This window comes from Cokeromyces recurvatus (genome assembly GCF_025118155.1).
Source record: "Cokeromyces recurvatus strain NRRL 2243 chromosome Unknown BX663scaffold_30, whole genome shotgun sequence".
Lineage (NCBI taxonomy): Eukaryota > Fungi > Mucoromycota > Mucoromycetes > Mucorales > Mucoraceae > Cokeromyces > Cokeromyces recurvatus.
The window spans coordinates 30931-54132 of record NW_026251416.1 but is presented as its reverse complement, the minus strand read 5'-3'; the positions used below and the strand labels follow the sequence as shown (position 1 = coordinate 54132).

The following is a 23202-nucleotide window of genomic DNA, read 5'->3' as shown; positions in this document are numbered from 1 at the left end:
CGGATAGGGCTTGAAATTTTCCCTATATTTTAGAGATTTAATATGGAAAATAATGAGATTAATTAACAAATTATGTACAAGTAGCTCCTTTATCTCTATACTAATGTGATCGAAAAAAAAAGGTTGATATTATCAGAACTATTGTAATCTACTAATGTATTTGAAATATAATTACTGATAATACTATTTGAGGTATAAATGTCTATGATACTATCGGCTCTATATAGCCAAGTTAATATATTGAACTTTTTTACAATTCATATTATTATTAAAACAATTATGCATATTATATACATTCTTAGCAAATTGCCACATTTATATTATAAGCTACTTGATCCATTCTTGAAGTAAGTATGTTATTATTAATTGTAAGAATTACGACCATATTTCAATCAGGGAAATATAGAAAGAGTCATAAACAATTCCAGTTCCTTTTTTTAATTTTTTTTCTTCTTCTTTTGTGTGTTTAGGGTGAGTGGGTGGGTCTGAAATAAGCTAATAACAAGAGATACATATTATGTTTGTTCAAATTATCTATAACTGAATTAATAAAACTATATAACAAGGAAAGATACAGCGCTAATTCTTCTAGAAAGCTGCTTTCCTGTTAAAGATGGTCATTTATATCTTTATCAATTATTAACATCGAGATCAGGTAATAGAGTCCTAGTTTTATCTTGATACATTTATCTATTTTTTTTTAGTAGGTACGATTGACCTTTTTTACAAATGCAAATTTACATAAAATATTTAATTACAAATTGGCTTAATCTACGAATAATCTATACAATTACATAGAAACTTATCTATCAAATCTATGGTAAGATTATTACTCTAGTACGCCAACGAGATAATCAACTGTTTTTAATTAATAAAATAAAATAGAAGCATGTGTTTATATTATTAAACATTCAACTAAATACTAAAAGAGAATGTTTAGTCCTTCTGACTAATACCACATTTTTTATTTTTATTACATTATGTTATCGTTTCATTTATAGTTATAAAAGTATTATACTTTTTTGTTAAATTTATAGTAGATATAAAGATGTTATGTATTATGGGTAGATATAATTAATTATTGAATAAATGTCCTAGACTTTGTTATCCAAAACTGCCTTCATTTTATTTTGTTTTAGCTTTGTATATTACACAATTTTTAAAATACTGAAATACACAGACATAAAAAAAAACCTTTTCTTTTTATTTATCTATTTAATTTTCTTCAGTTCTGTTTTGTAAGGTATCGATAAAGTACCAAATATCATTTTCTTTCATAATTGGAGCAGCTGGAAGTGTATTGTTTTGAGGAATACTAGCGATTGTATAATTATCTGGGGTAGTTTTATATGGAGATCCATCAACAGATGTGTTTATCCTATATTGAATGATATACATCAAATTCATTCATATCATTTTAGTAATCATTATCAATGGTGACTTACGTTTGAATCTCATCTTCAGTTGTAGTACCATTAACAAGAGCCTTCCAAAGCTCATGAGTTTCTAATACAATATGAGTAGCGAATTCCTGCATGTACGTTTTTTGTTTGTTTGTTTGTTTGTTTGTTTAGATTCGATATTACTCCTTAAAATGATATTATTCATATTTATAGAAACATACCTTGGGCTGTGCAGTGCTATTAAATGCAATTTCATTCTTTTTCTTTCCTCCTGGAAGTTTATAATTTATAAGAAAAAAATTAGTTGCGTTTAAATAACCAGGCATATAAGTTTCCACGTCATTAATATCTAAAAAAAAAAGAAGAAAAAAAAACGTTAGATATTAATATTATCATTATTCTTTGATCAGGTATTATACCATTCAACTTTTCTGCTAATGGGTCTTCATGATCAATCACTACAACTTTCCAATCAGTTTCATTTTGATCCAATAATCCAATAATACCCAAAATTTTAACTTGTTTGATTTCACCTACAGTGGCTACATTTTGGCCAAGCTCGACCACATCAATTGGATCATTATCACCTTTGGAATTTGTATAAGGTGAGATATATCTAGGATCTTCCCAGGTCTAAGAAGAAACAACAATAGATGAATATCATCAATTTATATATATATATATAAAAAGTGTAATTTATTACTTGAGGAAAAGCGCCATAGTTCCAAATATAACCTTTAAAGGGAAATAAATTATGTACAAATCGTAGCTTACCATCCGATACGTCTTGCATAATTGGATTTAGTGGTGTTTCTTTATTAATCTAGAAGAAGAAGAAAGCTAATAAGGAATACAATAGAAATAGACATAGACATGTACAAATACTTGCCTCATTTTTAGCAGTTGTCCATCGAGGCATTTCAACAATCATATTATATAAGGATTTTTCTTTATCAGCAAATAGGGGCACATCATGAAATGGTGAAATAATAGTACCATTTTTTTCTAAACATATCCATTTGTATTATTACTCATTATAAAGATAAATATGTATATGGATAGTCAAATTACCGAAATAGACCTTATAATCTAAAGTATTTGGTGCACCAATCGTTCGAAGTGAGATATCATCAGAGGCTAAAGAGGTAGGAATAAAATACCCAAAGATAAGTAAAGAAAATAGACTAAACAATTTCATTATGTATTTCTAAAAAGAAAAAATAAATAAATAAATAAATAAATAAATAAATAAATAAAAAAAAGAAGAAGAATGATAGTAAAAATATTGAACACACGTTTCCTTTATTTATAAGAAAAAAGAGAAGAGAGAAAAAAAATTGCTTCTATCCGCCACTCTAAGCATTTTGACACGGGGAAGTTTTTTTTTATTGGATCGTACATTCTAAAGCGTGCTTGATATTCCAGAATTAAGTACAGGTAATGATAACTTTATTTATTCATTGCCACAGAATATCTCCTGTACGGATAAAAAATAAATAAAAATACTTCTTCCTGTCCATTCACATTACTTCCCCTTTAAACTTCTGGTATTTTCCAAGGCAGCTGTCATCTTGACGTAGCATTTTTTTTTCTTCGAGAATATTTTTCTTTTTTTTTATATAAATACTTTTTTTCTTCTTCTTCTTCTCCTGTATTTATTCATCTACCATACCAGCAGAACAATTGTCAAACTTGTTACTACTAATTATAGACATGTTCCCCTCTCTTACCCCCTCTTTTTCTTTTCTTAAAAAAAAAAAGGTAGTTTATAGTAAGTTATTGTTGTATAAATGGCTTTAGCTTAGAGTCTATCTGTGTTACAGTTCCATATTTATAACTGATGGGGAGGCATTTCAAAAAAAAAAAAAAAAAAAAAAAAAACTTGGTTATTTTAATAAAATTGTTTGAGCCAGAACACTAGATCTTTTCTATAATTTCCGTTAAGAACGTGTTTATTTTTTTCTTCCTCATATATGCTTTCATATTCTTTTCTTTGGTAATAGCATTATCTTTTTTTTTTATTCTAGTGAAAAATGTGTTACCTATTATAATATATGAATAAGGTTCTGATATTATTACTATTATTGTAAAAATAATAACAATAATACCTTACATAATAGCGATGACGATAATCAATTGCTGCATTATTAGCTGATTTAAGTCTGTATTAATAACTCAGTCAACTACAATTGACGGTAGAAATATAAAGCGCGTACTACCATTAACTACTACTTTAGTCATTGTTTCATTACAAGTTAATAATAATAAGAAAAAGAGAGAGAGAGAGAGAGAGAGAGAGAGACGAGAAGAGAATGTGTCTTTGTTTACATATAACTTTAGATGAATACTTAATCTTCTTCCAAAATATGTAATAAATAGAATATATTCCTTCCTATTGTGTACTTTATTCTTTGTTATAAATCAATACATCCTTATGTTATTGTATCTTTAGTAAAATTTAAACAAAATGAGAGAGAGAGAGATGGACTGTTTTGGGAAATAGGATATAATAAACGACCACTTCATCGGGATTTTAAACTACTAATATTCTCGAATAGCTCCTTCCTCTTTTATATCTTGCTAGTATAGATACAATCTCTCTTTCTCTTTTAATAAAGAACAAATGGGACGGTATAATAGCATGCATGTATAGAATATATTCATACTCACAAGTCGGAAAGAGTATATATATTAATTAAGAATGCATATATTGTTAAGTTTAAAAAAAGATATTTACAATGACTTAGAGGGGGAGTTAGGAGAATTCACTTCCCTTTTCATTAAAATAGACCTAAATCTGATACTTACGTTTAAAGAATTTATATTAAATAGGTAGTAGTAAGGGAAGTTATATACAGAGTCATCATTCTTCAAGTAGATTTATATGGAGGATTAACTAGAGATATATTACTCGGTGCCTCAATATGAAATAGATTCAATTCTGTTAATAAAGCATTCACTTCTGTCTTTGACTTTGTCGTAATAGGTGATTGGTGTAATGAGAATGAATTACTTTGAGTCGAAGAATCAGTATCTACATCATCTGTTATAACCGACTGTCCTGCAGTAAGGGCTTCTTTCAAATTAGCGACACGTATATTATGTTTTTTATCCTCTAAATTAAGTGAATGAAGCTATAATAATAATAATAATAAAAAATTGTATAAGTAAAAAAAGGCCGTTATGATGAAACATGATTTTAATCAAGTTAGTCACCTCATCATTAGTATGTTCCCATGGACTTGACAGCTTTGGTTTAGACTCATTCGTTTCATATAATAACCTTGATCGTACACTTTGATTATTTCTAATAATATGATGTGCACCCCATTCAGTCAATAATTTGGCTTCTATCTCTGATTCATCTCTATCTGTTTCATCACGCAAGGTTTCTTCTTTGGAAAGCAATTCTACAACTTTATTGCGATCTATCCATACATTATTTGACTTGGACTCGACATGAATTGAAAATAATTCAAGCTCATTTTTAGCCAACTCTGCTTCATTTATAGTTTCTGTTAATATTAAGTCTTCGTTTGCATCGAAATTACGTTTTTCTTGAAGTCTATTCATGTAATCCAACAATGATTCAACATGATAAAAATGAGCAATCATGATAAACCATGCTATTAAACTCGATTCAATAGCGTATTGCCTTACTGTGAATGTGATTTGATTTTCCTGGATTAATTGCTGTACCTTAAAGACGAATGGGACAATCAAGATCATAGCATCTATGTCAAATTTACGAACAAGTATACATAAAGTTATATAAAAGAATCGTAAATCAGTTGTATTAAAGTCAGAAATCAAGACCCAGTTTAACATTGCATTCAACAGTCGATCAATAAACAAAGCATCCTGTTTCAAAATCATTGTATGTGTCTTATGTTTATCTGATGGGTTTGCTTTAGAAGGAAGGTGTTGTAAAAATTGGTTTAAACATTTACAAAACATCATTCGAGTTCTTGGATTCTCGTCATGTAATAAATCAAGAGATGAGTTCCAAGCTTCTAATGCAGAACTGGGATTCACTGAAGCTCTTGATAGTTCATTATTATCATTATCATCATCACCATTATTCATAACAAGTGCTACTGGATGCTTTGGAACGACTATAGTTTGTTCCAAACAACTGAAAACAATAAATCGATAATCATAAAGTAACAAATCATCCACATATTCTAACGAAGTATTAGGCCTTAACTTGGATACTAAATAATCGATAATATCGTTTAATTGATTTTCATAGTAGATCTGAGATGCTAAACCCGCAATTGAACAAACAGTTTTATACTGGATTAAACCGACATGTGTCTTATCGTCATCATCTTGTTTATATGGATTAAATGACTGATTTTGAGTAGTTTTAATGAGAAAGTTGAAAAGTGAATTTAAGATTTCCAATACAGATATGCCAACAAGAGGAACATCTGCATTCAAAATCATATCTAGAACTGAAATTAAGGAAGCATGTTTATCGTTCAAAGTCATATCTCCAGTTAATTCCAATTGAGTCATCAAGTCAGACACTAATAAATATCGATATTGAGACTAGCAAGATAGCTGTTAATAATCGAATAAAACCTTTGATATGTATAAATATTACCTGTACTGAATTTAAAGATATTTTTATAATCTTAACTATTAAATGAGGAGGCCACCATTTATGATTTTCATTTAAATATCTATTATTAAAAAAAAAAAAGATGAGATAGTTAATTATTGCATGTTTAGCTCGTATTACTCACTTAAATAAAGGAGTTAATGAAATTCGAATCAAGGGCCCTGTTATCTTACTGAATAAAAGGGTTATTGTATGTGTAGCCAATAATTCATTTACTTGATCATTTATTTTATTGTTGTTTATTGCTGAATGTCTTATATCGATGGAACCACTATAATAATGAAGTCAACAAAAGTTTCATTTATAAAAAAATACATACACATACATACCTTGTTTCTACTTTTTCGAGTGATATTCGAGAAGAAGCAAGAGTCATAATTAACGAGGGAAATATAATGTCTAATTGTATTTTAAAGTTAGAAGCTAATAAAGCGCTAGATGTTACAGCTGCTTGAATAGCTCGATGCCCAATATATCGCATTCTAAATAAAATAAAATAAAAATAAGAATCAATATCAACCAATAATTAAAAAAGCAAATAATATTTACTTTAATGATAATGCAGAATCTTCATTCATATAATTACAAAAGACTGCAAACTTTCTTAAAAGATTTTCGTAATCTGTTGTCAGCTCTGAATCTACACTTAACGTTGTACCATCATGATAACTACAAAATATAATAAACTATATACATAATGTATAAGCTTGAGGTTATTTCTTTAACAATGGTCATTCAATTTACAGTTTCACAACTAAGATCTATAATTTCTAAATCTCTTGTATCAAGTAATTGATTTAAAATCTTGACAATGTATTTTGAGAAAATGTTCAAGTCTCGATGACAAGTTTGAATTAGAGCTTTAATTATGTGTAAAGTAACAAGATTTTGACTAAAATATGCATTGTCAATTATAATAACAATAAGACACCCTTTTTTTTTTCTTTGTGTTATTGTTATTATTTACCTTTTTCTTCCCTTTCGAATACTTTTTTCAACTTTTTTTTGAAGAAAAGAGCCGACTTTAGTTAATTTTGCAGGTCTTGAACTTGCATAAAAAGTAAGATAACTTAAGTCAGAAGAACGAGGTATTGTACTGTTTTCTTTTAATGGTGGATAACAATTATTAATAAGGGTTGCATGCTTAACATTTATGCATGGAATACAGCCTTTCATTGTCATTATTATTTTATATATGTGTATATGTATATTTGTAGATAGATAGATAGATAAATAGATAAAGAAAAAAAAAGATATATAAGGAAAAGAGGAGTCAATAAAATAAAGTAGCATTGATGACTGTACTATACAGTTTTACACTTGAAATTCAGACGACGTTAGTTTTTTTTTTTTTTTAACGAATTAAAATTAACTTTCAGATAGTTTATTTACCTTTTTTGGATGAATAAAAAAGAAAATTCAAATACAGATGCAAAAATGGGACAAAGGAGAAATTAAATGGAGACAGAATTCAAAAAAAAAAAAATTGCTGTTTCTTTTCGTAAAGACTTATCTGCAGGTATCTTTAAGCTGTCACCGGTGAAGATGCAGCAACCACATTGGAGGTGGTTCTTTGTCATTGAAAGATATTCGGGCGATTGTTCCCATTCCAAATAGATTGAGTAATGGTGAACATATTTTTGCTAGCCAGGAAGTCGTGGTTCCAATAGATATTACAATTTTTGCATATTAATACTTGATGGATTTTACGTTCGCCATGCTTGCATTTTTCAACCGATTTTTGTAAGCAACTGTTACAAGTCTATAAAACAAGTTAGTCTTGCTCATGTAATATAAGCACATATGTGTTTTACCTTTGATGTGTTATATTCATCAATGCCCAAAAGTAATAGCTCACCGAGCTTTTCTCTCAACTTTAACTGTCGGTATAGTTTTTTAACAACACCATGTCTTAAACCTTTGAATTTCACTTGAGACTTGTTTTTTAAACCCTTCGCCAAATACAACCATAGGCATTTTTTTGCGGTCACCTTTCTCAAATTTCTCTTTATAGTTTCTTTCAAAAAAGATATAAAAATGGTTAATGCTTCAGAAGTAAAATAAAAAGAATGTGTGTTGTACCTTAATTTTTTGTTCCCAATTTTGTAGGATGGGAATCGGATTGGCTGCTTTGGTATCTAGTCGAAGTCTTTTTTCTCTTCCGTCTATTCCTTCTTGTGTTCTTCTATTTTTATTATATTTTTTTGATCCATTGATCAAAATATTGACAGCATTTTCTATTGCTCGCTAAGACCCAAAGTGATTACACCATCTTAGTCTCGCAGTGTAGAAATTATAAAAACTTGAAAGTGTATCAAAATTCTGTAACATGTATGATATATATACACTGTAACGTTCCAGACTTGCAGTTTTTGGAGAAGGTATACTAGTTTCAATTTGCTCAATATTCAAATCTTCTCTTGTTCTCTTGTTCTTGATTTTGATGATTAATATTACCATTCATATCGTAATATTCAGCTGATGATAAGCGCCTTATGTCATTAGCACCATGGTATGACGTAAATACATCCTTTCTGTTGGGATCAACAGTGCAAGGGCGAAAATAATGATTAACCTCTTCGTTTGTAAAGCTATGCAACTTAAGCGAAACCTTATCCGTAATTGAGCCAAGATAATTTTTGCGACAGAAAGATAATCTACAGGTATAGCCATCTGTGTACAGACTATTGTGAAATATCTTCCCTTTCTGCTCTGGTAAGCTCTGCAATTCTTGGAGACTATTTGAGACAAAAATTAATACACATATATTAATTATAACCCATTATAAAATTACCTGTTGACTTTTAACTTCTTAAAATCAAAACGTTCAAAGAAAACTCTTTGGGTATAATTAAAAAGCGTTTCTTCAGGCTATCTTCGTGAAATTCTTCTGTTAAATACACTAACCAGGTTTTTGACTATCTATCTTTAAAAAGCACCATTTTAAACTAGGATTAGGGAACAAGCTAAATGTTATAGGTGGCTGGAACTGTGTATTATTGCTTCTGTCTTTTTTTGAGTCTTTGTTCTTTTTTGATTTCTTTTTCTTTTTGGGTCTTTTTCATGGCTGATTTGACGACTCTGGTTCTTGTAAAACAGGCTATTGATGTTGAACTACTGGTGGCTGTGCTGAAGATGCTTGCTGCTGAATCTCAGCAATTACTAATTTAATATTTTTCACGAATATACCTTAAAGTTGGCATAATGTTGAATGGAGCACTATTCAGCATTTCTTTTCTCACAGGAAGTGAAGGCAGCCTATTCCTGATCTTCAGCATTAGGGGGTTCAAAAAAATACGAACTCTCTTTTGTGTCTGTTCGTTTAAAGAATTTGAGATATTGCCAGCCGTTATATGTACTGGTACAGAAGAAAACAAGTCATTTAAAACATGGTCATATACGATAGACTTGATCACAAACATTCTCATGTCCCTATTAAAAGTTAGTTTTAGTCATTGTAGCAAAAATAACCATATGTTTAATTTTTTTTACTTACAGAAAATGCACCATGGAGCATGTATATAAAATAATTTGAAACTATATTTTCGAAATTCTCCATGTAGTAGTTATTGTAACATGTAGAAACAGTTTCGCAAGCAGTGAATAAAACTTGGCCATAGTTTTTTAAACCTTCAACTTCTATTCTCAAGCTAACTCCTTCAATGTTATTAAGCTCAGTCCACGTTTCTTCAAAGAAAGGAATTTGAGGAGAGTATTTTTGAGTAAATTCGCTAATATTCATGTTTCCATTAACAAGTCGACACACAGAGTACCAGAAGTTTTGACGGAAAAAGTCATTAGTCAAGCTTTCTGGGCGTTTCAAAAATGTAATCATCAACAAACAATTGTGCCCTAAAGATAACTTTCCGCAGATAAACAGACATATTTTGGATTTTTTTCAAGAGCGTTCTCAAATATATCATTACTCGGTGCCAGTACGAATGATTTGAGAGGCAATGATACTGTGTATCTTTCATTTTGAGTACCAAGTTTTTGTTGAATTAGCTCTTGTAAAGTAAAATTATAGTTGGTATATAGTTTGCTTCTAGTCGAGGAGTGCCCACTAATACCACAAGATTTACATGTAACGTCTGGGTCTAAAGGTGTTGAGCTGCGTGCTCTCTTTGAAATCGACTTTTTTTTTTCTTCAAACGTATCCTTGCGTTTGATATCTTGTAACAGTTTGAGTTTTTCTGTTTTTCTTATTAACAGTTAGTTTACATTACCTCTTCTTTGTTTAGATTTCTTATTCAAATCGTCAGCTGCTTTTGCTGCTTCTTCTGCTTGTTGTTTTTTCTGCTGTATAACAGCTTCGACATCTGGGTAAATAGGCGTGGTTTTTGGCGACTATTAAGTTCTATAAGAAATAGTATATTGGTATTAATTGCATAATACTACATGCAGGCTTTCGTTCGGAAAATTCTTATCTTAATAATGTATCATATAAAGTTAATTCATCTATTTTATCAGACAGAGCATTCTGACAGCTCTTATCTATCAGGTTTATAATCAGTTCATTCAGTACATAATTATCTATCCGACATCCAATGCAATAGGATTAAGTTATTATATATTGAAGATCACATCACAAGATTAATTCACTAAAGATGTCTTGCTTATTAGTTATTTAATCCAAGCGCAGACTATCTATTTATTTGTGTTTCTTTTAGACTGGCTGAATACAGATATGAAGTTATCAGTTTAAAGAGACAAAGAGATCTCATATCCTTTTTTTTTTTCTTTGGCTCTCAAGGTTTGATATATGTTATAATAAAAAGAAATGAGTTTTAAGCCCCACTCTTACACCGTGTAGTGCTATCATGGTACGAATGCTTGGGAAGCTGACTGCTTTTAAGAATCCACACCTGAATCGAAGAAAAGCTATTAGTGACGGCTTTAATAGACATAATACACATGTATGTATACTTGTTAATAATGGTTCTTTGAATCAATATAGACCGTTTTAAAGAATACAACAACTCTATTTTATGTTATTGACTTATAAATGATCTTTTTTGACTTTATTCTGTTACCCCCAAATTTACTTGATTGATATATTTATTGTTATTTGTATATAATCCCCTCTTTTTTTTTTTTTTTTGTCCTTTAAGGCTATCTACTCTACTCTACTCTAAACTCTGATTTTCATGAAATGATAAGAATATAATAATACATGTAAACCATTCTATTCTCCTTTATTATTATGTGTTTCTGTCTTTAATAGTTTAGCTTGCTCCTTTTTCATTTTTTCTTCTTCAGTAATCTCGGGTAACCATTCCATTAAATCACCTAAACGCTCAATTCCCTGTTCATCTACAATTACTTTGCGAATGGCTTCTCCCTTTTCCTTTACTAAATCTTCTACTGTTGTTTTATTGTCCTTAAACCATCCAAGATTATCTGCAATCAGGTGTCGGTTCTTACAACCAGGGCATTGAATTAGTACAACACCTTTAGTATATGCGTGTTTTGACATGGTATGATGAGAACGTTCATGACAAACTGTACAAGTAAATCCAATTAGCATTTGACGTTTATATACATTTTCATCCTCTGGAGATGGTGGTTGTTCTTTAAATTGAGGCTGAATTGTATGAAAGGAAAATCTTTGACAGATGGCTGTAGTATGGGGTTTATATAATTTGTCATAATGATATGCCGGTAATATTCTAGGAAGGGGTTGATATCTTTTAAGATATACACTTTTAGGGCATGTTATTAATGATTGACGGAGTTGTTGAAAGGATCTAAGCATTTCGTTAAAAGAAGAAAAAAAAAAATGAATAAACAATTATTGAGGGGGACAAATTATTTATTTTTTTATTTTTTTAATAAACAACAAAAACGTCACACAAACTAAAGTTTAAATAAGCACATCTTGATGATTCCTACGTTTATTCTTAATTGACTGTAGGAGGAGAAGAAGGCCCAATCATTATTATTATTATTTTTTTTATGTATATACTTTGATACAAGGTTACTACTTTATTTGTTAAAGAAAACGACAAAAAAAAAAGATTTTATTTTTATCCAATGGGATAAATAATAGTTTAGTTTACTCTACTCTTCATTCTTCATTTGTACACCTTACAGTTTTTACACTAACTTCAGACAATGTTAGTTTTTTTCTGGACGAATCAAAAAAAGAACTCATCTGTATCATGGTTTACTATATCAATATCCATCCCCCAGGGAGATTTGCGGCCTTCATTGGGTGGCATATGGCGGAAAAAGTTTTCTGGAAGAGACTTGTTGATTGTTGGGTTAAGGGGCGTTTCAAAGACTGTCTCTTGAACCGAGTTGGGCAGTCAAGCCCTTCTCGGTTCCAGATGCGAAAAGGACTCCAAACATTGTTGATTGAGGCATCTGTGAAGACCTTATTAATACGTTTTTTTTTTCTTTTTTTTAAAGAAAAAAGAAAGAAATGAAGCTTCGTTTGAGTAGTACTCTCGAAGTGGATCCTCGACTATAGAACATGCTTTGAGGTAGTCAGAGGACTTGTCTACTTTGATTGCTGATGCTGGAAATCTTGATAGATAGTTTTCATACTCCTTTACTGACATAGGTTTTTTTCATGTCGCGCAGTTTCCCAATTTTTTTTTTTCATCTCAACCGCACACTGGCTGCTGGTGTATCTGTAAGTGTGTTTGTCTTTTCCAGATTTACTATTCTCCTGCATGCAATAGAGCATATCTCTCCGTCCAGGATCAATAAGGACACATCTTCCGGTAGTTTCCTCGAGTTCAGTTTTGGACAACTGGTGTATGTATCGAAAGTTATCATCTTCTTTTAGTCTGGTACCACGCATACCACCCTTTGTACTCTCTTTATTTTGTTTTAACATCGACACGCCTACCCCCATCAGACTGAATCATTCCGCGAGACTTCAAGGATTTCGAAGCACCTTGATCCTTCATGCCCTTCGATGAGAGGTTGACTATTTGGCTCCAAATGAAGCCTTTGTCTAAATTAAATCTAATTGTATTACGCAGAATATGATTGTTCACGATCAACGCATCAACCGTTATATAGCATGGCACATACATTCGGCGGAGCGGAAAACACATGAATGATTTGCAGCCTAATTCTTCACAGTACTTTGCCATCTTGCAATATGCTTTAAGGTGCTTCAAAGGCTGTGCCTTACAGTCATAATATATACTTGCTTTCATAAATTCGCAACGTGATCCATATGTACCAAAGAATTCTTTAATACGTTTGACGACCCTTGTCGTCCAAATGGGTTGCTGGCATACTCTGTGTATTACAGGAGGCAAAGGAAAGCTTCAATTGGGTTAAGGGCTTCGTGATTCCGTCAGAAAAGATTTGCTTGATATTATCCTCTCTTTTCTTGGCTTTCTTTAATTCTCGCTTCCTCTTGGTTATCTTGGCCTCTTGTTGTGTAAGATGGTTAATGAACATCCGGAAACGATTTCCAAATTGTAATATGACTGAATTTTTGTACGCTGTGTCGATCTTCGCGCACTCATATGCTGCTATTTGTTGTGCGTATTTCAACTCGATGGGGTCGTACTTGGTTAAGATACAATACTCGTTTTTATACTTTTGTATTAAATCTCTATAGTCTTTAGTTTTCGTTGATTTAGAAGGTTTACGATTTTGTTTGGTGAGCTTCAGGAACACTTTAATGTAAAAGTCCTTTTCAGCGTGTTTTTTCCAGATCAAAAAAAAAAAAAAAAAAAAAAAACTCGATTCTTTCCAATTCATTGATGAATATAAATTTTTTCAATGCAAAAAAACGGGAAACAAGTATGTTAACGGTTGATACAAGATCTTTTGGCCTTGGTATGAGTTCGCGTCTCCATTGTATACCGGAAACAGATGCTTTTAAAGTTATTACTTTTAAGTAATTCATTTAAGGCCAATATATAAAAAAAAATAAAGATCATTTAGGGAGAAAATGGCGAAATATAAAAAAAGAATAAAGAAGTGAAAGGCAACATTTTCATCGAAGGTTTATAAATTTACACGATCATGAGTGACTTCATCATGATATGTGATTATAAAATATGATAAATTGACGAGGACAACATCTAAAAGAACAGCACTGGGCACGAAACAGTACCTGAAGATATACCACCCATCATTTTGGAAGCAATAATCGAATTATAAGGTCGCTATATATGTAAAATGGTTTGAAGGTGGTAGAGTATATACAAAGGTACTGTTCTATCTCGTATTCTAGACTTTAATTTTCCATAATCATTCTCTCGCCTACCATGTATTAAAATTTATCGAACAAACTATGAATATTTTAGATAAGCGAGGAAAACATGGAGCCTACATTGTTATGGACAATTGCAGGATTCATTATTCTGAATTTGTTACAGATTGTATCAAAGAAAAAATAATAATAATAATAATAATAATTCAATTTTAAACGTATTAATAATAGGAATTCGCTCTTTTAAAATTTCCTAATGGTTGCTGTTGTCTATATTGCTTACATAAGTTCAATCTCTTTCTCAGGGACTCGATCAAGATTATTAAAAACAGTCTATTTAACCCTCTTGCTTTCAAGATTGGGAGAGAATATATATGTATATATATATAAGTCAAAAGTAGGCAGCATACTCGTGGGGGAAAACCATACAAACAACTCATCTCTAGGATATATATATATATATATATATATATTTTTTGGCTTTAAAGGTATGTCTTGATATTTCTGTCCTTAATCTATAAAATATTTAGATGCTCTTTTTTTTTTCTAGAAATTAGCCCAACAAACCAAAGCTTACCACAATACATCAAATCTAGCGAGCTAATCTAAAGATGATTAGTAGCCAAAACATGAAACAAATGAATAAAAGGGGAAAAAAAACTCTTTTCTTCAAGCAATAAACAACTCTTTATAGACTGAAAAAAAAAAAGAAATTGATCGAAAGGTATGCGGTGTTGTAGCAGCACTTGTATTCAAAAATAAAAAAAGTTTCTTCTGATCTAAAGAACTTTAAACGATGATTATGTAAAAGGTGCTTACTTGTTTCGTTTTCCTTTAAACAAGTGCATCAAGGATTTCCAATGAAAATAAATAGAATTACAAGGATATTTTGATAGCTGTCGTCTTATAACATAAAAAGAAATGACTGAGATCATCTGTAGAGGAGAATAAAAGATTTAAACTTTTACCTTCCTATAGTCCCCGTTCCTGTATCCAACTGAAGAGTATTGGGCAAAAATAAATAAATAATAAAAAAACCTCTGGAATCGATGTATTGCTAACAACAACAAAATTACAAGAAGCATTTAAATAAATCACCTAAAGAAGTAATTGAAGCGATTTTATTCAATACTCAATCACCTTCCCCTTTCGAGCCTTGCTTACGTAAAGAAATGGGGATTTTTTTTTAAATATATTTTTTTTTTGGTAAACTTTAGACGAATTAGTCACAATATGATCTATTGTTGGCTGGGCTTATTATTTATGTAAAACGAAAAGCCAAAAATAATTCAGCCATATCTGATTTCCTTTTTTTGAAATAAACTTAAAAAATGAGGCGCATAATCCATAAACTTAATACTAAAAAAAAAAAAAAAAAAAAAAAAAAAAAAAAAAAAAGAGGCTTTATATTTAATTATATTATGTAATTAATATATATGCAACTTCTTATTATTATTTATCAATAAACCAATATTTTATTCTATTTCTGTTCTATCTTTTAATTCATTTATTCTTTTCTATACATACATTCCTTCTATTATTATATTTATATAAATGTATATATTTATATATAAAAGGATAGTTTTCATATATCGATTCATAATAAACTATGCCAGCTTATTTTCTTTACGTATGCCCACGTTATAATCGTTATACAACAAGTTTAGACTTTTTTCTTTTCTCTTCTTTTGTGCAATAGATACACAAATAAGTAAGAAAGAAAGAAATAAAATAAAATAAAATAAAATAGGGTATCTGCTAAATTCTATTATACGCATAGGTACTCAAATCGACCCACTATTAAAAAAAATATACAAGCTTTTTTTTTATTTTATTTTATTTTTATTTTTTTATGTTTAGGATCAACAATGCATATTCGGAACAAGCTATAATCATCACTGTCATGAAACAAAAAAAAAGTTACTTTGATAGTATAAATAGAATATCAAACATTGTAGTAGTACATATGACAAGGGAAATTCAACTATTTTATCTCTTTATTAAATAAATAAATAATCTAAAATGACAATTATTGTATATATAATATCTTTAATAAGCTGATGCGAGTATGTGTGTATGTGAGTGAGTGAGATAAGATTATGAATAGTCTATGAGAATATGAATGTTAAATCATATATGTATACATAACGTGCTTTGACAACAATCATCATAGATACGTGATATAGAGACAAGTCTTGAAAAGGAAACTGGAGGTGGCTTACAATAATAAGAGGCAAAGTAAGTCGTAACTATAGATACAAGATATTTATAAAAAAAAACAGTGTTACTTTAACAAGTTGATAGAATGATAATAACAATAACAACAACAATAACAACAACAAATATGTAAAATATTATTTACTACTGTTGTATACATAAACATATATATAAATTTGTAAGTTTTCTTTATACAAGTACAAACTTTTGCTAAATAAAAACTTTATTCTAAAAAAAAAATGGTACCTTTTTTTTTTTTTTTTTTTTTGTACTCAGTTATGACTTTTGACGTATGTAAAAGTAAAGTCTATAAATTGTCTACAGAGCATCTATAACAGTTGATGACTCGTTATGCTTGATTTATTTTTAGATATAAACTATTTATTTATTTTTACTTACTTTATTTCATTTTATTCTTTCTTTGATCATATGAAAATAATTCTCTCTCTTTTTTTTTTTTTTTTTTTTTTTTTTTTTTTTTTTTTTTTTTTTTTAAACTGTACAACTTTATCGGAAACATTTACGATTTGTTACACTAAAAAAGCAAGAAAGAATGAAAGAAAGAATAAAAGAAAAACATTTAAAACTCTGATGTATATAAATACAAGATTCATTTTCAAGTATTTGTGTCTTTTTTTTTTTTCCTTCTTTCTCTCTCTTCTTTTCATTAAATATATACATTTATATAATTATTATTACATATGAATAATACTACTGCATTTTATAGTCAAAATATCTTTGCTTCTCCTCTTTCAGATTATAATCCTTTTGATACTTCATTATTTGATACTGCAAGAAAAATAGAAGGATATCCATTTTATCCTAGTCCAATTGAATCACCTAATAATGATTTGTTACTATTAACACCTGAATGTAATTTTCAAGAACAAGGTCTTTTGAATATGATGATGGTACCTCCTCTTGATATGCCCTCATTTATGGCTCCAACTAGTTTTGAAGAAATTCCTAGTATTGATCTCGTAGATCAATTTATTGCTGAACATGAAGCTGCATTAAATAATTTTAATTTAAAACACGTTATGAAACAAGAAGAATCTCCTCCTGAAGAAATGATGATAATTAAAACGAATAAACCCCGTCGTGGTCGCGGTCGTGGTCGTGGTAAGGGTATAAAGAATAAGATCTCTAAAAAGGAAGTGGTATCTACAGAACGTAATAAAAAGACACCTGTAGAAGGTGCTTTGTATGTATGTCAACATGATAACTGTGGACGATCTTTTACTCGTCCTTATAATCTTACGTCTCATATGAAAACTCATACAACAGAACGACCTTATGCATGTTCTCATTGTGGAAGAAGATTTGCTAGACAACATGATCGTAATAGACATGAAAAATTACATTGGGGAATTCGACCTTATGCTTGTCATCATTGTCATAAATCTTTTGCTAGAATGGATGCATTAAATAGACATTTACGTATGGAAAATGGCTGTACTGCCAGTGTTCATTTATAAAAAAAAAAAAAAGAAAAGAAAAAAAAAATTTGTATATTTCTATTGTTAATTATATTTTTGTATTTTATTTATTTATTTACCTATATATCTATCTAATTCCCCCTTTTTTTTGTAAATACACATAATAATAATAATAATAATAAATGGGAGGGAGGGAAAATTAAAATAAAAGAGCTATTATCATTATTTCCTTTTATATCTATTACATATGCAACAATTATCTATATTTGTATCAATACAATTTTCCTTATATGTACTATCATTAAACTATTTTTGCTTTATCTTTAAAGTGGCTGATCCAGTATAATGACTTTTTATTATTTCCTTAAAAAGATTTTACCCCGTCTTTTTTGTTTTTTAAGTAAAAGATAATTTGTACAAAGTAACTCTCTGTAGTCCAAAATCCACTCAACTGCTATCCCCTTCTACACATTTCTTCTTTACTTATTTATTTATTTTTTGTATTCATAATAGAGATATTAAAGTCTTTATTGCTATATAAAAAGGAAAGGGAAGTGTATAATAAGCTAAAAGTTGAGCTTGTTATACATAAAGAAAAACGTATGATCAAGAAAGCGTAAAGTTATATATCTATATAGTTAACTTGACCATGATTCACCTTACAAAATACTTTTGCAAAGTTATATTAAAACACAAAAATGCTTTTCTTTCTTTCTTAAGATGTACATAAAAACGTCTTCAAAACCATCATGATCTATCTTTTCATATCCTTAGTCAACAAAACTACCATCTGCATATATAAAATAATGATAGTTTATTCTATGCTCAATCCTCTAATCAGTCTGAAAAACAAGACTATAGTTAGTATATCTATAACCCCCCAGGCTTCTATTTAGTGCATTTCATATAAATAATCATTTTTATAGTTAAAAAAAAAAAGTTAGATATGTATATTCAGGGCTACAAATAGACTATAAAGACAATGGTACAATTATTGTCAACATGATTAGTTAGAATAGGCATGTATTTTAAGCTTTACTACATACAAAAAAAAAAGAGGGGGAGGAATTTAGGAGAGTTCCATTTTCTTGCCTTTTACTGATCTTAATGTTAAAGGATAAATCAGCTTCTTTTGTCAAACAATAGGTAACAGTTCAATACAATTCTTAAAGAATTGAATAAAGCATTCTATTTTTCTTTTATGAATGACCATGAAGAATACAAAATAAGAGAATTGTGTGACAAACATTTAATATGTAATTTGACGTTATCTCTTTTATTCCAAAGAAGAAGGTCTTTACCTCTTCTTGATGAACAAAATCAATCTATAATAAAAACAACAACAACAACATAGTCTATGATAAAATTATCTTTCATTGGTTGCTGTATGCATTACTTTCTTTTCCCATTTAAAGGAATTTGACTCTTTTTTCATACTAAAAATTGTATCGTAAATTTGAATATAAATAAAACTGCAAAAATAGGTAAATCGTCACATATAACAACGCCATTCTTTGTGTGTTTGTTTGTTTGTTTGATCTTCTCTCTCTTTTTTTTGTTTTTATTTTTATTTTTTTTTATTTTCTTGGTGGGAGTAAATCTCTTGGCTCTATTTTTATTGGATAACAGTTCTCATCATTTTATTAAAGCCCAAAATAAAAAACAAGCCCATTTATTTCCAATTTAAAGGTTCAACTTTAATTATAGATTATCTAACCCCGACTTTTATTAATCGCCATTTCGTTATTACTTTTTTTTTTTCTTTTTTTTTTTTTTTTTTTTTATTATTATTATTATCATTATTTCTCTCTCTCTCTCTTTCCCCCCTTTTTTTTTCTCACTCTTTTATATAAAATAAAAAATGAGTGTTAATAGACTTGCTGAACTTCAGCGTGATTCTCGTAATTTACAAGATGGTCGTCCTGTTCAAGACCCTAATGGTGGTTATGAGATGCGACCCCTTTTATCAACAAAGGGCGATATCACATCCGTCCAAGGTTTTCTTGACCAAGTCTCTAATGTAAAAGAAAGTATTGCACATATCAATCAAAATGTGAACCGTATTCAGATGTTACAATCCAGTATGCTTCAAACAGCTGATGCTGGAGAATTAGCTCGAAACCGACAATCACTTGATGTCCTGACTAACGAAACTCAAAGCATCATGTCACAAGTGAAACAGAAACTAAAAGAGATTGAGCCTACGCCTCGTCATACTGATTTAGCTATGCGAAAGAATGCGTTTAGTGCTGTGACTCGCTCCTTTATGGAGGCTATCGAGAACCATCGTCGAGTTGCTGTCGAATTTCAGAAAGCTGAAAGTCAACAACTCGAACGACAAATCAAGATTGCCAATCCCAACGCTACACCACAGGAAATTCAAGAGGCTGTCTTGAGAGCTGAGGAAGGATCAGGTGCCGTTTTCGCTCAACAATTGATGCAATCAGTAGGTTCAGAATATAGACGTCATAATGCTCAAAACACGTTGGATGCCGTGCAAGAACGTCATGAAGACATTCGTCGTTTGGCCAAGAGTGTTCAAGAGCTATCAGTGTTATTTGAGGAAATGCAACAAATGTTAGAGGCTCAATCAAAGATTCTAGATACAATCGAACAGAGCGCATATGAGACAACAGGTCAATTAGAACAAGGCGTTCAGTATGTTGAAAAGGCAAAGGCTTCTGCAAAGGCTACTCGTCGTAAGAAATGGATTTGTTTTGGTATTTTTGTAATCATCATTATTATTTTGGCTATTGTTTTGGCTATTGAAATTCCCAAATCACGAAATTAAAATGAAATTGTTTATTTTTCATTTTATACCTCTTTTCCCTTCTTAATAATTTCCTCTCTATCTCTATCACACACACACACTCTCTCTCTCTTTTTTTTTTTTACACGTACATTATACTCATTTATAATAAATTTCACCATATATATATATATATATAAAAAGGATTCTTTATTTAGATTGGCAAATTCTTTTCTTATAAACATGTAGACCATTTTCAACATGAAATTATTGGATCCATTGTTTACATGGAAAAATAAAGTTTGGTATTCTTCTTTAATAAAAAGAGTTTATACTTGTGGCCAACCCATTATAATAAGACAATCTTTTAATGTAAGCCATTAAAGAAATACAGAGTTTGAATATGTATATATAAATTAGAAGAAAAGGATAATCAACCTTTAGTTTTCCAAGACAAAAAAAAAAGTATTCAATTGTCATAAAGAAAGAAGTCTATTTTCTTTCTGTTATAAAAGATTAGAAATGATTATTAAAGGAGGTAGAAAGAAAGATACTTATCATCGTCCCTCCTTTTTCTTATCCTTCTTTGTACTTTTTTTTACAGTAGAAGAATAGTTTTATTCTTTTATACACACATCCATAAATATATATAAAACTTTGATTTTTATTAAGCATAAAATTAACGTCATAAATGGGGGAGGGAGGGGGGTGGTAAAGCATCATATATATAATTATTTTCTTGATGAAAAAAAAAAAAGAGTATTACATAATAATCTAAAAAAGAAATTCGATTTTTTTTTTTTTTTTTTTTGTGATTATATTGTGTAGTATAGATTTGTGTGTACGTGTGTATAAATATAAAAATATAAATGAATATACAAATATATTTATGTGTATGTGTGTGTGTGTGTGGGTATAAATTCAGTTTTAAGAATATATAACCCGAGATGCCAAAAAAAAAACTTCTAATGTGTATGGGTATTTGTATTGTTATATAGAAAGGTCTTTAAGAATTTAACTACATATTCCCAATAGAATACATGTTTTCAAGTGCTTGTTTTTGTAATACACTTTGTTGAAAGCTAAAAAAAGAAAAAAAATTTTTTTTTTAGCTGAATTGAATTTTATTCTATTTCTTTTTTTTTTTTTTGTTACTCACCTTCGGAGCTGCTCATTTTCTTGTACAAGGCGTTCAAGTTCAGCTAAAATTGTCATTTGAGTCGATTTTAGATGTTGAATATGTTGAACAGCTTATTATGATTAAGAAAAAATGAGTAAGAAAACATACATGTATATTACTTTGTTTGGTCACTTACTTCTATGTAACAATGTCACTTTACTCATTTTCTTGTTGAGACAAGCAGGTAATTCTGCACGTAAATCTTCAAAGCCATCTTTAATTTGAGCACGGCGCTTTTGTTCCGACTGGATATGAATTTGGCGTCGTAACTCGGTTACAGAAGCATTTTCATCTACTACTACTACTTGTCTATTCTAATCATGTTAGACTTCTCCTTTCCAGTCATCCTATAGAATAGAATAGAATAGGATAGGATACTTACTCTACTTTTTGTTTACGTGTAGGGCGTTCCTGATCTTTTATCTTTTTCTGCTCTGCTTGTTCTGATCGAGTGCGTTTTTTATTGTTATGATTACGTTGTTCAAATGATTCCTTTGAATATTGAAGAAATTCAGGATAAAAGGATTCTGGTAACGCTGAAGCCTTTGCGATTGTTTCAGATAAATAACTACTGCTTGTAGAATTAGAACAAGATTTTACAAGCTGAGGTGGGTAGCTAGATAGCATTGAATCAGGACTTCCAGGACCATGCTGGCTCATATTAAATGAAGAAGGACTCGACATGAAAGGTTCGTTACCATAGATCATGGTAGGTGAGGCAGAGGGTGAAGTAGTAGCATAGAAAGGTGAGACTAATTAATTCATTATGATTATTATTTAATACACATAAAAAGAATCTATATATTTATATAAATTGTGGGGGGAAGTTGACTTACCAGGATAAATTAATCCTGCTTGTTGTTCAAGTTCTTTTGACATGTAATGTTGATCATGAAGATATTCAGAAGACCATTGAAGTTGTTTATCCATTTTTGTTTTTTAACTGTATTATTTAAAGGATTGGTATGGGGGTGTGTACAAGTGAGTGTAAGGGGTTAGTTTTTCTAAAATATAAAGAAAAGAAAGGAATAAAATTAAATTAAAAAGAAAGAAAGAAAGAAAGAAAAAAGTTCTTCCACCTTTAGCAAAATATGAACACTGAAAAAGCTCTCATTTTTCTCATGCACCATAACTGTCCCACTTGTACTTTTTTTTTTTTTTTTTTTTTTTTTTTTTTTTTTGTGCTAGGAATGGATCTTCCTCTATCTCTGTCTGTCTGACTGTCTGTCTGTCTGCCTCTCTCTGTCTCTGTCTCTGTCTCTTTTTTTTTTTTTCTTAATGTATTTATATGCCTTAATTTTAAATTGTATTCCGACCGGAACTGATTCCATAAAATGATGAAGATTGAATAGTATGAAAGAAATAAATAGGATTGTTAATATGACAAGTGTATGAGCTTATT

General features: G+C 29.8%; 9 protein-coding genes across 9 annotated transcripts; 2 read left to right on the top strand and 7 right to left on the bottom strand.

The window, feature by feature from the left end:
- Window positions 1-1063: 1063 nt before the first annotated feature.
- BX663DRAFT_520976 (inorganic pyrophosphatase) lies at window positions 1064-2660 on the bottom strand. The gene is made up of 7 exons (XM_051529178.1): window positions 2475-2660; window positions 2293-2408; window positions 2107-2226; window positions 1823-2036; window positions 1625-1752; window positions 1446-1531; window positions 1064-1378 (listed from the first exon to the last, which is right to left on the bottom strand). Exons 1-7 carry the CDS (start codon window positions 2599-2601, stop codon window positions 1216-1218), a joined length of 954 nt encoding a protein of 317 aa, XP_051379443.1. The 5' UTR covers window positions 2602-2660; the 3' UTR covers window positions 1064-1215.
- Window positions 2661-3792: 1132 nt separating this feature from the next.
- BX663DRAFT_520974 (uncharacterized protein) lies at window positions 3793-7282 on the bottom strand. Its single transcript, XM_051529177.1, has 8 exons — window positions 6998-7282; window positions 6775-6922; window positions 6580-6716; window positions 6360-6512; window positions 6155-6301; window positions 6013-6091; window positions 4620-5957; window positions 3793-4537 (listed from the first exon to the last, which is right to left on the bottom strand). Exons 1-8 carry the CDS (start codon window positions 7210-7212, stop codon window positions 4274-4276), a joined length of 2481 nt encoding a protein of 826 aa, XP_051379442.1. The 5' UTR covers window positions 7213-7282; the 3' UTR covers window positions 3793-4273.
- Window positions 7283-7862: 580 nt separating this feature from the next.
- BX663DRAFT_207031 (uncharacterized protein) lies at window positions 7863-8984 on the bottom strand. Its single transcript, XM_051521765.1, has 2 exons — window positions 8825-8984; window positions 7863-8768 (listed from the first exon to the last, which is right to left on the bottom strand). The coding sequence occupies exon 2, from the start codon at window positions 8488-8490 to the stop codon at window positions 8278-8280; it is 213 nt and encodes a 70-aa protein (XP_051379441.1). The 5' UTR covers window positions 8491-8768; window positions 8825-8984; the 3' UTR covers window positions 7863-8277.
- A 213-nt stretch (window positions 8985-9197) lies between these two features.
- Window positions 9198-9772, bottom strand: BX663DRAFT_441175 (uncharacterized protein; the record flags this gene model as incomplete). The annotated part of the gene is made up of 2 exons (XM_051523441.1): window positions 9198-9437; window positions 9527-9772. The coding sequence occupies 2 exons, from the start codon at window positions 9770-9772 to the stop codon at window positions 9198-9200; spliced, it is 486 nt and encodes a 161-aa protein (XP_051379440.1).
- Window positions 9773-11115: 1343 nt separating this feature from the next.
- Window positions 11116-11815, bottom strand: BX663DRAFT_520971 (DNL zinc finger-domain-containing protein). The gene has a single exon (XM_051529176.1). The coding sequence runs from the start codon at window positions 11783-11785 to the stop codon at window positions 11216-11218; it is 570 nt and encodes a 189-aa protein (XP_051379439.1). The 5' UTR covers window positions 11786-11815; the 3' UTR covers window positions 11116-11215.
- Window positions 11816-12306: 491 nt separating this feature from the next.
- On the bottom strand, window positions 12307-14138 carry BX663DRAFT_489123 (uncharacterized protein; the record flags this gene model as incomplete). The annotated part of the gene is made up of 7 exons (XM_051524868.1): window positions 12307-12406; window positions 12478-12586; window positions 12697-12855; window positions 12887-13005; window positions 13247-13689; window positions 13820-13890; window positions 14117-14138. The coding sequence occupies 7 exons, from the start codon at window positions 14136-14138 to the stop codon at window positions 12307-12309; spliced, it is 1023 nt and encodes a 340-aa protein (XP_051379438.1).
- A 2925-nt stretch (window positions 14139-17063) lies between these two features.
- BX663DRAFT_520966 (uncharacterized protein) lies at window positions 17064-17931 on the top strand. The gene has a single exon (XM_051529175.1). The coding sequence runs from the start codon at window positions 17134-17136 to the stop codon at window positions 17908-17910; it is 777 nt and encodes a 258-aa protein (XP_051379437.1). The 5' UTR covers window positions 17064-17133; the 3' UTR covers window positions 17911-17931.
- A 1713-nt stretch (window positions 17932-19644) lies between these two features.
- BX663DRAFT_520965 (t-SNARE) lies at window positions 19645-20799 on the top strand. Its single transcript, XM_051529174.1, has one exon. It carries the CDS (start codon window positions 19733-19735, stop codon window positions 20660-20662), a length of 930 nt encoding a protein of 309 aa, XP_051379436.1. The 5' UTR covers window positions 19645-19732; the 3' UTR covers window positions 20663-20799.
- A 466-nt stretch (window positions 20800-21265) lies between these two features.
- On the bottom strand, window positions 21266-22945 carry BX663DRAFT_545584 (uncharacterized protein). The gene is made up of 5 exons (XM_051530933.1): window positions 22637-22945; window positions 22183-22552; window positions 21937-22109; window positions 21780-21870; window positions 21266-21702 (listed from the first exon to the last, which is right to left on the bottom strand). The coding sequence occupies exons 1-5, from the start codon at window positions 22728-22730 to the stop codon at window positions 21639-21641; spliced, it is 792 nt and encodes a 263-aa protein (XP_051379435.1). The 5' UTR covers window positions 22731-22945; the 3' UTR covers window positions 21266-21638.
- Window positions 22946-23202: the final 257 nt, after the last annotated feature.

Coding starts and splice junctions, on each gene's coding strand:
- BX663DRAFT_520974 (XM_051529177.1), bottom strand. CDS start 7,212: ATGACAATGAAAGGCTGTATTCCATGCATAAATGTTAAGCATGCAACC. Junction 6,923..6,997: donor ATTCGAAAGGGAAGAAAAAG/GTAAATAATAAC, acceptor TGCATATTTTAG/TCAAAATCTTGTTACTTTAC. Junction 6,717..6,774: donor TAGATCTTAGTTGTGAAACT/GTAAATTGAATG, acceptor TTATGTATATAG/TTTATTATATTTTGTAGTTA.
- BX663DRAFT_207031 (XM_051521765.1), bottom strand. CDS start 8,490: ATGGTAATATTAATCATCAAAATCAAGAACAAGAGAACAAGAGAAGAT.
- BX663DRAFT_520965 (XM_051529174.1), top strand. CDS start 19,733: ATGAGTGTTAATAGACTTGCTGAACTTCAGCGTGATTCTCGTAATTTA.
- BX663DRAFT_520976 (XM_051529178.1), bottom strand. CDS start 2,601: ATGAAATTGTTTAGTCTATTTTCTTTACTTATCTTTGGGTATTTTATT. Junction 2,227..2,292: donor GGACAACTGCTAAAAATGAG/GCAAGTATTTGT, acceptor TTCTTCTTCTAG/ATTAATAAAGAAACACCACT. Junction 2,037..2,106: donor ACTATGGCGCTTTTCCTCAA/GTAATAAATTAC, acceptor GTTTCTTCTTAG/ACCTGGGAAGATCCTAGATA.
- BX663DRAFT_520971 (XM_051529176.1), bottom strand. CDS start 11,785: ATGCTTAGATCCTTTCAACAACTCCGTCAATCATTAATAACATGCCCT.
- BX663DRAFT_545584 (XM_051530933.1), bottom strand. CDS start 22,730: ATGGATAAACAACTTCAATGGTCTTCTGAATATCTTCATGATCAACAT. Junction 22,110..22,182: donor ACACGTAAACAAAAAGTAGA/GTAAGTATCCTA, acceptor TGATTAGAATAG/ACAAGTAGTAGTAGTAGATG. Junction 21,703..21,779: donor GAAAATGAGCAGCTCCGAAG/GTGAGTAACAAA, acceptor TTCTTTTTTTAG/CTTTCAACAAAGTGTATTAC.
- BX663DRAFT_520966 (XM_051529175.1), top strand. CDS start 17,134: ATGAATAATACTACTGCATTTTATAGTCAAAATATCTTTGCTTCTCCT.